The 13,402-nt window shown below is 39.5% G+C and overlaps 1 protein-coding gene across 1 annotated transcript; it reads left to right on the top strand.

Annotated features, from left to right (window-relative positions):
• The first annotated feature begins 635 nt into the window (after positions 1–635).
• Positions 636–4,917, top strand: LOC108683284 (probable ATP-dependent RNA helicase DDX27). The gene is made up of 6 exons (XM_018172587.2): positions 636–692; positions 1,057–1,224; positions 2,144–2,296; positions 2,796–3,156; positions 3,711–3,965; positions 4,721–4,917. Exons 1-6 carry the CDS (start codon positions 651–653, stop codon positions 4,858–4,860), a joined length of 1,119 nt encoding a protein of 372 aa, XP_018028076.1. The 5' UTR covers positions 636–650; the 3' UTR covers positions 4,861–4,917.
• Positions 4,918–13,402: the final 8,485 nt, after the last annotated feature.

Here is a 13,402-nt window from a genome sequence, read left to right as displayed (position 1 = left end):
AAGCATTGGCTTACCAAATGAAGGGTTAATCTGACAAGCGCGCCTTTTTGATTGACGTCTGAAAGAGTACTGCATTTGTTTGCTGATCCCTCTCCAAGTTATGCAAACCACTAAGAAGCACATTTGCTAGGTGTTTTTTTAGCTTGTAGCAAGTGTTGAGGTTATTGTAGTCTTCCATCACTTGCAGAACCATCATAAGTCTCTTGCAGCAGCAGGCCCTGTGCCTGGCCTTGCTGATGAAGGCCAGTCCACACCGCACAAGGTCAAAGGTGGATTGATGGGGGATTGTGAGAGAGCCTCGAGAAACTTCATTGATGAAGGCACTTATTTCTGTGGGCACCTGTTCATCCTCCTCGTTGAAGTTCAGCTGTTCCGCGCACTTCATCTCCAACCACCCTGCCACATAGGCTGCGCTGCTCTCCTCGTGGATAGAGAGTGAAGGCTCAATGCAGTCCTCAATGAAGGCAGCGTCCTCAGCATCGATGGCAGTGGCAACACAGGTGTGGGCTGGGCTTTCCACAGTCACTTCNGTGGCTGCACTCTGCAGCATGTCGAGGTGCGGTAGTGGCTGCACTCTGCAGCATGTCGAGGTGCGGTAGTGGCTGCACTCTGCAGCATGTCGAGGTGCGGTAGTGGCTGCACTCTGCAGCATGTCGAGGTGCGGTAGTGGCTGCACTCTGCAGCATGTCGAGGTGCGGTAGTGGCTGTGCTCTAGTCGAGCTGGGGTATAGACTTGTGCCCTTGGTACGAGTCTATTGTCATAGAAACTCGCCGAAGTTTCTGTGACGTCTGTCTTTGTTTATTAGATGTTTATGGGAATTTAGCACTGCTAAAGGCGTTGTTTGCGAGCGCCCTGCCTTAGAACATGAGCTATTACATCAGTTGATCAGGTCAATGTGTGACGTAGGTAAGATTCTTTGCAGTTTCGTTCTCTTTCCTCTCGTTTCTATGACCAACGTTTTTTTAGAACAACTTTTTGTATTGCTGTTACTTGCCTTTTGAATTTCAGTCTTGAAGCGTTGATTAGTAAGTTCACTACAATATACTATTTTTCAGGTGTTGATCTTGGATGAAGCGGACCGTATCCTAGATAACTTTTTCCAAGACCAGATGCAGCTCATCATTAAGAACTGCAGCCCCAAGCGCCAGACGCTGCTGTTCTCGGCCACCATGACCACAGAAGTCAAGCAAATCGCATCGGCCGCACTCGCAGAACCCGTCAAGGTTAGCAAACAATGAACAATTGCCGCGTTTTGCAGCAAAATTAGAAAAAAATACGCTCATACCTACTTGACATTGATAGCTCTAACTATTTCCAAAGATTATTTGTCAAAATTTATAATATTTTTATGTAGATACTGTACTGCACGACACGTATTGTAGATCTAGTATGTGGCGTGATTTACGTATTGTTCTTAAATAAATATCAAGGACTACTACACTTGGTATTCTACACTTGGTCGAATCGTCGTAGTTTCCAGTACAATTTACAATTCCACACTTGTTCGGCATAGTGACAATAATTCACTTCAACACCGGAACATTCATTCAAAACTTTTCAGATCAAAACTTTGACATTGATTCAACTAGATTCAGCCGTTTATTGATTGCTTAACAGTATCATGACTTCCAAGGATTATGCTGAGATACAAAATAGAATGGCAAATGGTCGAGAATATTGACATTATTTTAGCTCAGATCACTACGCGAAATCGACACGATGAGTCACCGGGAAACGACGCGAAAGCACTCGCCTTCGCTAGCAAGCACTGAAACCAAAGCGTGCATGTCCTGTGTGTAGTAGTCCTTGATAAATATATATTTTCAATACCGTGGTCACTGGTGGAATTGAGTATCAAAATTTACTGCTGTTTTTTTCGTTTTATTTGTTCAGAGGAAATAATTTCATAAATTATGGCGCAAAAGTTTCCAATTAAAATGGATACAACGACTGGAATAGTCTTCCAAAAGCTACGTAATAATTCGCTCCTTTCCCAGGCGGTTGTTTTTGTTCTCACTAGAAGTGGGGAAAAGCATCTCTGGTACTTCTTTTGTATCTATTTTAATATGTTTAATACTCGCCCTTGTGTTAATTGCTTTAATCTCATATCTTCATTCGTTAATACATGTCCTCCGTCTACAGATTTTTATCAACAGCAACACAAAAGTGGCCCAGAATCTGCGTCAGGAATATATCGCAATGAGCGACGGTTCGTACACAGCCAGGAACGCTGTGCTCGTGTACCTGCTCGTGCACGTCTTCACCAACAACTCCATCGTCTTCCTGCCCTCCAAGGTGTGCCGTGTGAACGGAGTCTCGTGTCTCATATCTTTATAAAGTGCAAGTGACTGAGGTTTCCATGTCATTTTTTCCTGTAGTGCTAATCCTGAATAATTATTTATTCGTTTTGTAGTGGATGAAACAGGGGTGATGACTGTGAAATAGATGTTGAATAGAGCCTCCACTCATGTCTTTTTATCTCCATCGGTTACAATATTGTCATTATAGTGTATCATAAAGTGCTTTAAACGTTCAAATTAGAAATTTTTGTTTAATTTATAACTTACATTTTAGTTGCAAAAATGAGTTGTATCGCTATCGATTGCATAGTTTATTTTTGCAGGACTTCATATTTTAGAATTATCTTCACAAGTTAATTATGTGACTGGTGCTGTTTAGAAGCTTTGGATCTGTTTGTTCAAGACTTGTGGCCACCCTTGTGAGAGACGCCGTGCATATGATAAATACTTAATCCTGTGCTTACTTACAATATTAAAGTTATGCTCATGTACAGGATCTGTGTCATCGCCTGTACGTGACATTACGGCTGTGTGGTCTGGCTGTAGCTGAGCTGCACAGCAAGCTGTCCCAGAGCTGCCGCCTACACAACCTCGCTCTCTTCTCCTCCGGCAAAGTGCGCGTCCTGCTCGCTACTGACCTCGCTGCTCGCGGCCTCGACATCCAGGGCGTTGACAACGTCATCAACTACAAGCTGAGCAGCTCGTACGCTATGTACGTACACCGTGTGGGGCGCACGGCCAGGGCAGGACGTGACGGCCTGGCCATCAGTCTTGTGCCGGACTCCGAGTACAAGCATCTCAAGGCTATCAGGAAGATGTCTCAAACCGTCGTCTACCTTCGCAAAATTGACCTTCGTAAGTGCATTTGACTTTCATGATTATTGGTACGATTTTTTATATTTTACAACATTTGATGGATTCTTTTTATTTATTCATTCTCACCACGTGGCGAACTTACTTTTTTCTTTTTTTCGGGGTCTAGCCTTCTCTTCTTCAAAGGTAAAAGTCGACTCTGTTTGGGATCTTCCACCAATTGTCCCAAATATCGTAGGGTATTGGTCACTTTCAGAATTACTTGGTCTTCATCTCATTAACTGACATCTGTCTATACTATACGTCTTTTTTTCATATGATCTATGACAATCTGTCTGTCGTGTCAGGGACTCCAGGAAGTAAATTTTTCATTATGTAAAAGCTGAGTCAACCTGTTCTGATGTGTGTTCAAATGGGTTATGATTAATTATAGTGTGGAATGTTGTTGAGGTTGTACAATATGTAATGTTTGTATGAGCAGAGGCGGTGCAGGTGGACCTGCTCGGCTGTGCCTTTAAATGGGTTATGGTTAATTATAGTGTAGAATGTTGTAGAGGTTGTACAATATGTACAATATGTAATGTTTGTATGAGCAGAGGCGGTGCAGGTTTGGCAGGAGCGACTAGAAACTCTGTACGCCGCCACACAGCAGATACTCGTCGCTGAGTCCGAAAACGCTAAAGAGAAGGAAATAACCACAATCAAGGACCGGCTCGAGAAAATCGAAGAAAAAAGACGGAAGCATGAAGAAAAAATGAAGGAACACAAAAAGTATGCCGAACTAAAGGATGAAATTATCCAAACAAAGAAGATCTCATCGGTTGCTGCTGCTGCTGGCATGACAATTAAAGGTGAGCAGTTAGTTGAATTTCTTGTCGATAGCCAGGCTCTTTAGAGCTGAAATTTCTGAAAATTTTCTTGCTCAATTTTTATGCTATTTATTTATTGATGCATGCAACAAATGCGCCTGCATTTCATCGGGTTTCCTCGCTTGGAGCTTCGTGATATTTTCAGCCCTAAAAATTTATAATTAGAACATACATTGCGTCAAATTCTTTCACAAATTGTAATTGCTTTAACGCGTTGATTCCAAGTCGCACTAACACTATAAGAGGACTGATTTGTGAAGCTTCTGCTGTACCTGCACTGGCTCAGATGGATTTAAATTTATCTTATCTTTCTAGTCATATTGTATAATCGTGCAATGTACTCATTGCTTTTTGTACTCATTTTCTCATTGCTTGTTGTACTCAGCTTTTTGTCCTCATTGTTTTGCGTAGTTTCTTCATGTTACTGAAATTAAATACTTTAACACATTAAAATGTCACCGATATTCGGAATGGATACAATTATAAATTTTTGTTTTTCGTTACACTTCCGGTGGGATGGTCAGTGTCAGTGATCATTTAGACTTTGGAGTATAAATTTCACTTTTTTAAGTTAGTAAGTAATACTTGTATTCGTGGAGTCAGCAAATTATTTCCCTACCGTCTAGCACGAGATTTAATATCCACTTGAATTTTCTTGATAAAAACGTACCCATGATAATTACTCTATTGGTCAATGGTTACTTGTCGGCATGTAATTAATGTGATTTCACGGCCAGGCTACCTGATGCACAAGCGCCTGGAGACGCTGGACATGTCGAACAGCCAGAAGAAGCGCCAGGACCTAAAGGAGGAGCGCAGAAAAGACCCTACACTCAGGAGGAAAAAGTTTAAGAAGAAGAAGCGACCTGATTTTTAAGTCAGGCTGTCGTGGTTCATAAGGACCTGAAAATGGAAGAATTAATGAATATATACATAGATTGTTTCCTTTTCCCTGCATCATCAGCAAACCGAGAGGAGTTTTCCGAGATGAAAGTTATCGATAGAACCGAGACTCTAGTGCAAACATGTTTATTTCTAGTGTTATGATTCTGGCGTACGTTTATGGAAGTGTGTTTGCTAGAAATCAGAGCTGTGATCGCTCCAAGAATTCCACGCATGGACTGCAATCTAGTGATGGACAAGTGGCAAGGTCACGTCTACGGAGGAACTTTGCAAGCGAAGCTATGACGTAATTTAATCATTCTATACTAAAATGTATTTATTAATTCGTATCAATGAAACTTGCATTACGCTTGAAATCTACGTACACCACACTTTCCGTCTCAAGTGCCCAAATGATGAAAGATGCTCATGGAAACGTTTATGGGTAACAATTGGAACTTCACTGTTGGAACTTGGAGCATCGATTGCATCTGAAGTAATTGCATACTAATTTATTTTAGAAATAAATAAATTATTCTAATAATTGAATCTGATCTTTCATAAAACACCCCATAAATCGCAGTGGGCTTAACTCTTCACTAACGCGCTGCTGAAGTAAGCAGTTGTACATGAAGTACAGTTTATCGTAATGAGCTGTTGTCTTTGGGTGGCTGCATGTGAAGTGCCTTCACAGCGTCGAGTCGTTGACGCGAGCTGAGTAAGCCGAAGTCGTTTAGTCACTATTTATATCTTTTGACATTCATGTGCTAAGATCCCGATGTAGGTTATTGAAAATCCATTTTTTTTCATCGGTTGCGATCAAAATATTCGTGAAAAAATTATTTAAACGTCATGCGATAAGAAAATTGCTGGTAATGTTAAGACAGTTTTGTTACAGTTTACTGTATATGTATAGTTAACAAGGCGCTTCCGATGTGCTAGTCTCAAATAGTCGTATTTTAAATTATTTGCATTATATTGTAGTTCACAGAAAATGCTCTGATGTTGTCTTACATCAATGAAATAAATGAATGGATAAATTCTACCAGTGCATGGCTAACGCGTTTTAAAATCGTTATAAAACGTCAAGCAGAAGTTATTCATGTACCCTGAATAATTGCACTGCTTTCCGGTGCCAAGAGAAGTATCGTTTCTCCTGTCAATCAATGACTCGGAAATGTACTCTTTGACCTGAACGGTCTCTGCCATGGTTGAACTATATATATGGGTCTCTGCCGCATTGTTTCACAACTAGCAATGACTTCCCAGTCGCTCGGAATGAGCTGGCTTTCAACACTCTCATCATTTTTAGCGCATTTTCTCATTTATGGAAAAAAGGCGCTAATGTGTTCGTCATGTCCGTCCGTCCGTCTGTCCGTGACTTCAGAGACGGACGAGAAAATGCGCTCTCTGTCACTCACTGCAGTGAGTACTAATCTAATTTTTTTTTCTATCCTTAAGAACTTTGTCTATTGTAACTAAATGAGCCTTTTTAAAAGCAATGAACAGCGGTTCCTGAAGAACGGTTTTGTATTTTAACCGAACTGATTTTTAATTTAAATTTATTATGTGCGAAGTAAATATGTTAAGTTCTTATACAATTCAATTGTATGTAATTTTACCATTCGTACAAGTTGTTTTCTTTGTTATTATTATTATATGATACGGTGACCGTATTTCATCCATATAAGAAAGCTTAATGAGACAACCTCTTCGTCTAAGGACTCTTGTCTATCAATTGACTGACAATGTTGATTGTTGAAGGTGCGACAAGTCTATAGAGTAGTTCCCTTTAACGATGAGTGCTCTTGCTTCACACTGAAACTGAAAGGCGAAGAAGTAATAGCGACTATGCTGAGGTGCCGTTGTTATATGCTAGCGTGTCTAGCCGAGTGGGGTTCCAGTCTCAAATTCTCCAGTCGTAGAATGGAAGTTGTTGTGTGAGGACGTGACGGTTAGCTGCACTCTACATGCGTGAATTTGTGGTCTAAATAATTTTATTTTACATGATGATGATGCTTTAGATCGTGGTTATCTAATTCGCGATGTTCACTGCAACTGAAGATCTTCGTATCAGAATGTTAGGTACGTTCATTTATTTTTTTGGTGTTTAGAAACATTTCGTTTTTTTAACCAGTGAGGCCTGGAATGACGTTATCGAAGCTTTAGCATTCATAATAAAAAGTAGAATAGTCTGAGTCGTCATTTTTTAAATCACTATACCATCCCTTCTATAGATATGTGTATTGTGTGTTTAGCTTCAATGCTTCATGAAGCAAGTGTTGAAACTTCAGTCGACCTCATTGTGTCTCGGTCTTACATTGGCTCGGGCAAGTAAAGTGCCTATCTCTGATTGTTCTTTACACAGAGAAATCACGGGTTCCTAAATTTGTGTTAATTCCAATCGGCTGTTGATTCAACTAACCAACATGGAAGAATTTTTCGACGCAGGTAACTAATAGTATATCGGTGAATGGCATGAATCGCATGGTGTTTTCAGTGTAATAAATGTACATAGCATTTTATGAGTTTTTTATAGATTAAAACATACGGCTTGACTCGTCTGATGAGAAAATTAAATGCGAATTATCTTTAATTATACTTGGTAGAGCATGGTGGCAATCCATAGGTTATTCAAAAGAACCTGTTCTTATGTCATTTTGAACCGATCAACGCTTTTTTACGGACCGATCGTAAAACACACCTTCTGTGACCTTCACCGGCAAAAGCTTTTGCACTTCTGAAGAAAGTCAGCTGACAGCTATACTCACAATAATTCCCTGCCACCATGTGGTAGAGGTTTGCAGCGGCATGTCATCCTACTGCCGGGGCGGTCACACAGTCACACTGATGAATAACGAAAAAATGAATCTATCCATTTGAAAACATTATTCTTTCTTACTCATCAATGTAGCAGTATTTAAATAGTTGAGTGTAATCAAAAACGAGTTTTTTTCCGTAAAAATATGTCATGTAGAACTTTAATATGGATTCTTTTACGTGCTTTTACTGCTGTAAAAACGTTCATCGGTCAGTCAGCGCAAACCTGCTGTGTTCGCGGTAGGTGCAACGTCATCGGTCACGTGACGCGCTCCGGTCGCTGCCATTGGTTCATTACCCGCGTTGCAGCCTCTCAGGATTGGTTGTTGCTGAAGGAGGGGATCGCGCGATATGCTCTGGACCAATAGGAAGGCTGCCTCGGCTATCGATTAGAATTTAGCTTTGGGGTTGGTCTGAGGGCAACTAAACTTGCAAAATCATCATTCCCGTTACTTCTGTTTCAACAATAAAGTAATTAATCTCATGGGCACATGGGCAGCATTTAAAATCAGTTAATGAATTTATTTGCTTCATCTCTGCACTGGTTACGAATTTTTCCAATGTAGCCGATTGTCACCCTACATTGGACGAGAAATCGCCTGTATTGTCATTTAGATTGCGTTTTTATGTGACCTTACTTTATTTTTGCATTCATTAAATTACTCTCATATCAATGATGCTCCGTAAATCAAACGAATTATGTTTTATTGCGATATTTGATGCTCTTTGTCATGTGCACTATCTAATTTGATGTTCTGCTGATGAGTAAATCTAAAAAACAAACGTGATATTTGCGACCAATGTCAAGTGCGACTTGAATTTAAAATAAAGCCATTAGTGTAGTCGAATACAGCGCCCTCTGTCGGATATGAGCGCAGCACGAGTGTGACGAACAGCTGAGAGCCTGACTAGTTGGTCGACCATGGCCATTCGAACCTAAAAACACGGTTGCAAAATATTGCATAAGCCTTGTGAAGCCGAATTAGCCGATACTATTTAGAAAAATATAACCCAGTACTCACTACAGTGAGTGACAGAGAGCGCATTTTCTCGTCGACGAAAACTTGAGGTCACGGACGGACGGACAGACGGACGGACAGACATGGCGAGCACAATAGTGCATTTTTTCCATAAATGAGAAAATGCGCTAAAAATGAATATTTGTCAATATTGAAGGAACGAACGCAAGTGAAGGATGCCATGAGATCAGTAAAATGTTTGCCCAATTGAAACATCGAATCATTTAATTCTATTTTGTAGAATAGCAAGCTGTCTAATAATATTACTAATGAAATTTAAATACAATTTTCCTTTATTTATCGATAAATCCCATTGAGATTATTTTCGAGAACACTTCGTAAAAATTAGGCTTGGTTGTCTTTTAATTCACGAAGAATTGACGCGATAAGAATTGAATAAAGCTTTCCAATTATACCTATTGATGATGAATCTCTGCCAGACAGTCATTATCCTAATACTGTGTCAATGCATCGTCAATATGCACATCTTTGCTACGATTTATAGTCTGATAATGTTAGTACCTACACTACTGATAGTTTATGATTTGTAGGAAGAATAAAAAAATGTGTACAACATCATCTGCAGTATAAGAGCGCTCGGTGAACACGATTACTGGAATTATTCTGACCACTCGGAGATCATGTGGTGCCATAGTTTCAAAACTCGCTAAGTGAACGTAAGTACTTACGCTCTATTTTCTTGTCTATGATTGGTGGATTTTGCTTGAAAGGCCGTCAATGATTGGCTGCTGAACTTACGATCTCTTAACTTTTTTTGAAAGTATAGGCCCAGGTTCCTAAGATCGACCGCCATGTACTACTACTATACTGCTAGAAAAAACGGTGAAAAAACGGTCCCACTGGCATCCTAGTGGCCGGTCGCCCCGTGAAAATAAACTGTTTCGCCGTTTTCATCAGATGTTTTACGGATTTCTGGTGTTAAATTAGAATAAAAACGGCAACACGGTGTTTCTTTTCACGTGCCGACCGGCCACTGAAACGCCGGTAATACCGTTAACGGTCATTTTTCTAACAGTGTATAAGGCTGTTTCTTCTACTGTCTCTCATGTGCTTTTCATTTTCCAAATGCAAATGCTGTCCGTTGATTTATAATAATATCACTAAAATTTTTGTCTTTTTTGCTTGGTACAATCAATCGTTGTCGTCTCGACGATTTGCTGCTAAAATAGCCATGATGGTACAAATGCAGTATAGTCAAATGGGGTAAGACAGGATCGCAGCCTTCATGGGGTAAGAAAGGACCAGCCCATATCATGCATTCTAATTGCACTAAATTTAATTTGATAGAAGAATATGTTAGAGCAATCACTGCATTTCATTTCAGTGCTTGTTTCAACCCTCTTCTGCAAATAATGAATTTCTGGCTAATTTTCAAAGAAAACTTATGTGAAGAAGGGTCACAAAATAGTTAACCCTGTTTGGGAAATAAGCTCTGTCTAATGACAAAAAATTTTTTGGCCAAGTTTGTGGATGTAGGCATGTAACCTCAAGTAATAAGCAACTTTTGAGACATGCTAGGCATTCCCACCTGCTACCATCACTGCCTGACATGTATTCCAAAATGGGGTAAAAAAGGACCGGACATGGGGTAAGACAGGACCACTAAATGATCCTACTTTACCCCACAAGTGGTCCATCTTACCCCACAAATGGTCCTATCTTACCCCACAAATGGTCCTCTCTTACCCGATAGTTTGTCAAAAATAGCTTTTAAATGAATATATTATGGTGCATTTGTATTGGAGTATTTTGGTAAAATGGAACATACATCTTTTGCTCAAAATAACCATTCTAACTTGTCAGCTTTTTAAGGGGAGCGTCTGCCCCAGAAATAAAAAATTTTGATTTTCGGTTTTGTACGCATCTTATCTTAAAGCTTACATTCTGACGCATCTAATGGTACCAAAACCATCTCTGTACGTTGATTTATGCATTCACGACAGATCGTGAAAGGGTTAGGTGCGCGAGTTCTTTACCATTGAGATAGGCTGAAAATACCGGTAACACACTTAAATAGCTAGGCTGAACACGCTGTGCTCCAGTTATCCGCCTGCAGTTGTATGGGATGGTTCTTGTGCCATCGTTCACACTATCCTTGACAGAAATTGAGCTAGAGTATCATCTAGTCTTTGCAACCTTGCACCCTTGAATGTCGTTTTTGAGGTGCATGCGACTTTGTCGGGCCCTACTGAAAAGTTGACTTATTGTCACTGCAAACCTATCTCCTCCTACAGTTTTGAAGCTACAACAATGAGACATATATCATTCAATTTACAAATAAAAGATCTACAAAACGTTCATGGCGTTTTTCCTAATTTTGTTATAATTTGGATTTTATTCTGCGAAAAATGGGAGGATGGCTGGGAGAAAATTGAAAATTTTATGAAAAATGCCCCCACTTCCACAAAAATTGGAATTTCTAAAAAAAAGCCATAAACATTTTATAGATAGAGACTTTATGCATTGAATGTCTCAATGGTGTAGCTTGAAAATCTTAGTACCGGTACTAGTTACATTTCTACAGTATCCCCTTTTTTGGTTGTATTATAAGAATTTCACATTTTCCTTCATTTTTTTTTAATTCACACAAAAATTCACACTCTTTCTATTTTAATTAAGTGTACCAAGTTTCAGAGTGCTCCATCTGTAAATAACCAAGATAAATTTTGGGGCAGACGCTCTCCTCAAATAAATTTAGCGTATTATTTAAAATTGCATCAGGGGGATGGAGAAAATTGGGATGTCTCTTCCCATTAGTGAGCCTCAGAACTATGTGCAAGAGTGGTTGGGGGAAAAATCATTGTGTGAAAATAAAAAATAATTAATATCACAACTTTGTGAGAGAGCATGGGCTATGTATGTTTGGAGAAGTGCACCACAAATGCAGTTAGCAAGAAAATACATGATGTCCGACACTTAAGTTATTATCCATTGATTTTATTATCAATTTGATAAATTTTCAGACAATGACACAAATGGAATATACATGTAGCATTCAGCAGTGCTCTACAATGAATCAAAGCCAACCTACTATTACTATGCTTAACCCTTTAATGACCAGGTGTACCATATGGTTGCCTTTCAAACATGCTGTGTAATATTACTGTCATGATAAGGAATATGCAATATGTAGTTGTTTTGAACGTGTTTGGTAAGCGTCCCTGCTTTGTTTCGATGGTGCAGCTCTACTCTTTGCCGCGAACTACGTCCAACAGCGCTGGTCTTGTTGGGAATCCGTGGTGCCATTCATTTGTTGAACTTTCCCAATCTTTATTGGACTATGGTGGGAAAATCAGAAAAGTTGCAGCATTGGAATAATTCTAAACCGCTTCTAGTACAATAGTGGGTGCACATGCAAAATTTAAACATAAATTAAAAATTACATGCATATATCACATTGTGTTTCTAAAGGCAATCCTTCAGTACAATTGGACTTACAACTGCATTGTTTGAAACGTGACCATTGAGTCATGTTCCTTAGACCATGCAAGTAGGGAATTACGATGTATAATAATTGTGTTTTCATTACTATTCTATAATTTAGTGCCCTTCTACAATATTTTTCTCACCGTTAGTGAGAAACACAAATTCAGTTTACCAATTTTCTATCTACATACACTGGCCATTATTACAAGTGAAGTGCACTTGTAATATTTTTTGCCTTTCAGTCTCCTTCAAGAGCTTTAGCATAAAAACATTTTCATATCCAAGAAAATGTCCCAGTCTATGTGAACAACATCTTGCTACTCCATTCTCCAGTGAATCTAATGAAGACTCTGGATCAAAAGTCTTCTGATATTGGATACAATATTGGTTTCACCAATATGCCTGAAACCAGTTCTGAAAGCAAATTTGAAAAAGAAAATGAATCAATCATGATTGAAATTAAAAGAATGGAAGGTGGAAACCNTTGCATCACAAGTATGACTGGAGTGTTCGGTTGTTGCATCACAAGTATGACTGGAGTGTTCGGTTGTTGCATCACAAGTATGACTGGAGTGTTCGGTTGTTGCATCACAAGTATGACTGGAGTGTTCGGTTGTTGCATCACAAGTATGACTGGAGTGTTCGGTTGTTGCATCACAAGTATGACTGGAGTGTTCGGTTGTTGCATCACAAGTATGACTGGAGTGTTTTGAGCTGAGCCTGGACTCGCGCAAATCTTATTACCGCATCGCGCTGCTGGATGCCGCATATCCTCGTCATCTCTGTCGTGGGTTATAAGATCCTGATTACCGTAAGTTATTGATCACAGTAAGAGTTCAACTCAATAACACTTCAAAAGAAACTTTCACTCAGTCAAAGTGTTGTTTAACTCAATGCAAGATCAAATGAATGTGTACTTCCACTCAAATTTCAAATAAGTAGACTTATAACTTGCTCAAAATTCTAAACTTATTCCTCCAAGTAAGCACGTGTTTTCTCTGGAGCAGAATTTTGTTCAACCTCACTACTAGTCCGGAAAAATGCCATGGTGCAATAATGACAGGAAGCAGAGGATGTGTCTGGCACCAACACAAGGTTTATGTAGAACGTCTCATAGCTACAATTTTGTAGGGCACTATACGACAATATTCTTGCTTATTGCTATGTTCAAAGTGTATCTTGGTACACCGATTTATGGCTTGGCCTCGAATATTCGGGGAAGCGGCCGTTGGTAGACAGTAGATACTGTAG

Source organism: Hyalella azteca, unplaced genomic scaffold (genome assembly GCF_000764305.2).
Source record: "Hyalella azteca isolate HAZT.00-mixed unplaced genomic scaffold, Hazt_2.0.2 contig11116, whole genome shotgun sequence".
In the NCBI taxonomy this organism is placed as follows: domain Eukaryota; kingdom Metazoa; phylum Arthropoda; class Malacostraca; order Amphipoda; family Hyalellidae; genus Hyalella; species Hyalella azteca.
The sequence above is the reverse complement of the archived record's forward strand: the minus strand, read 5'-3'. Positions and strand labels throughout refer to the sequence as shown.

Coding starts and splice junctions, on each gene's coding strand:
- LOC108683284 (XM_018172587.2), top strand. CDS start 651: ATGTCGAGGTGCGGTAGTGGCTGCACTCTGCAGCATGTCGAG. Junction 693..1,056: donor GCACTCTGCAGCATGTCGAG/GTGCGGTAGTGG, acceptor ACTATTTTTCAG/GTGTTGATCTTGGATGAAGC. Junction 3,157..3,710: donor CCTTCGCAAAATTGACCTTC/GTAAGTGCATTT, acceptor TTGTATGAGCAG/AGGCGGTGCAGGTTTGGCAG.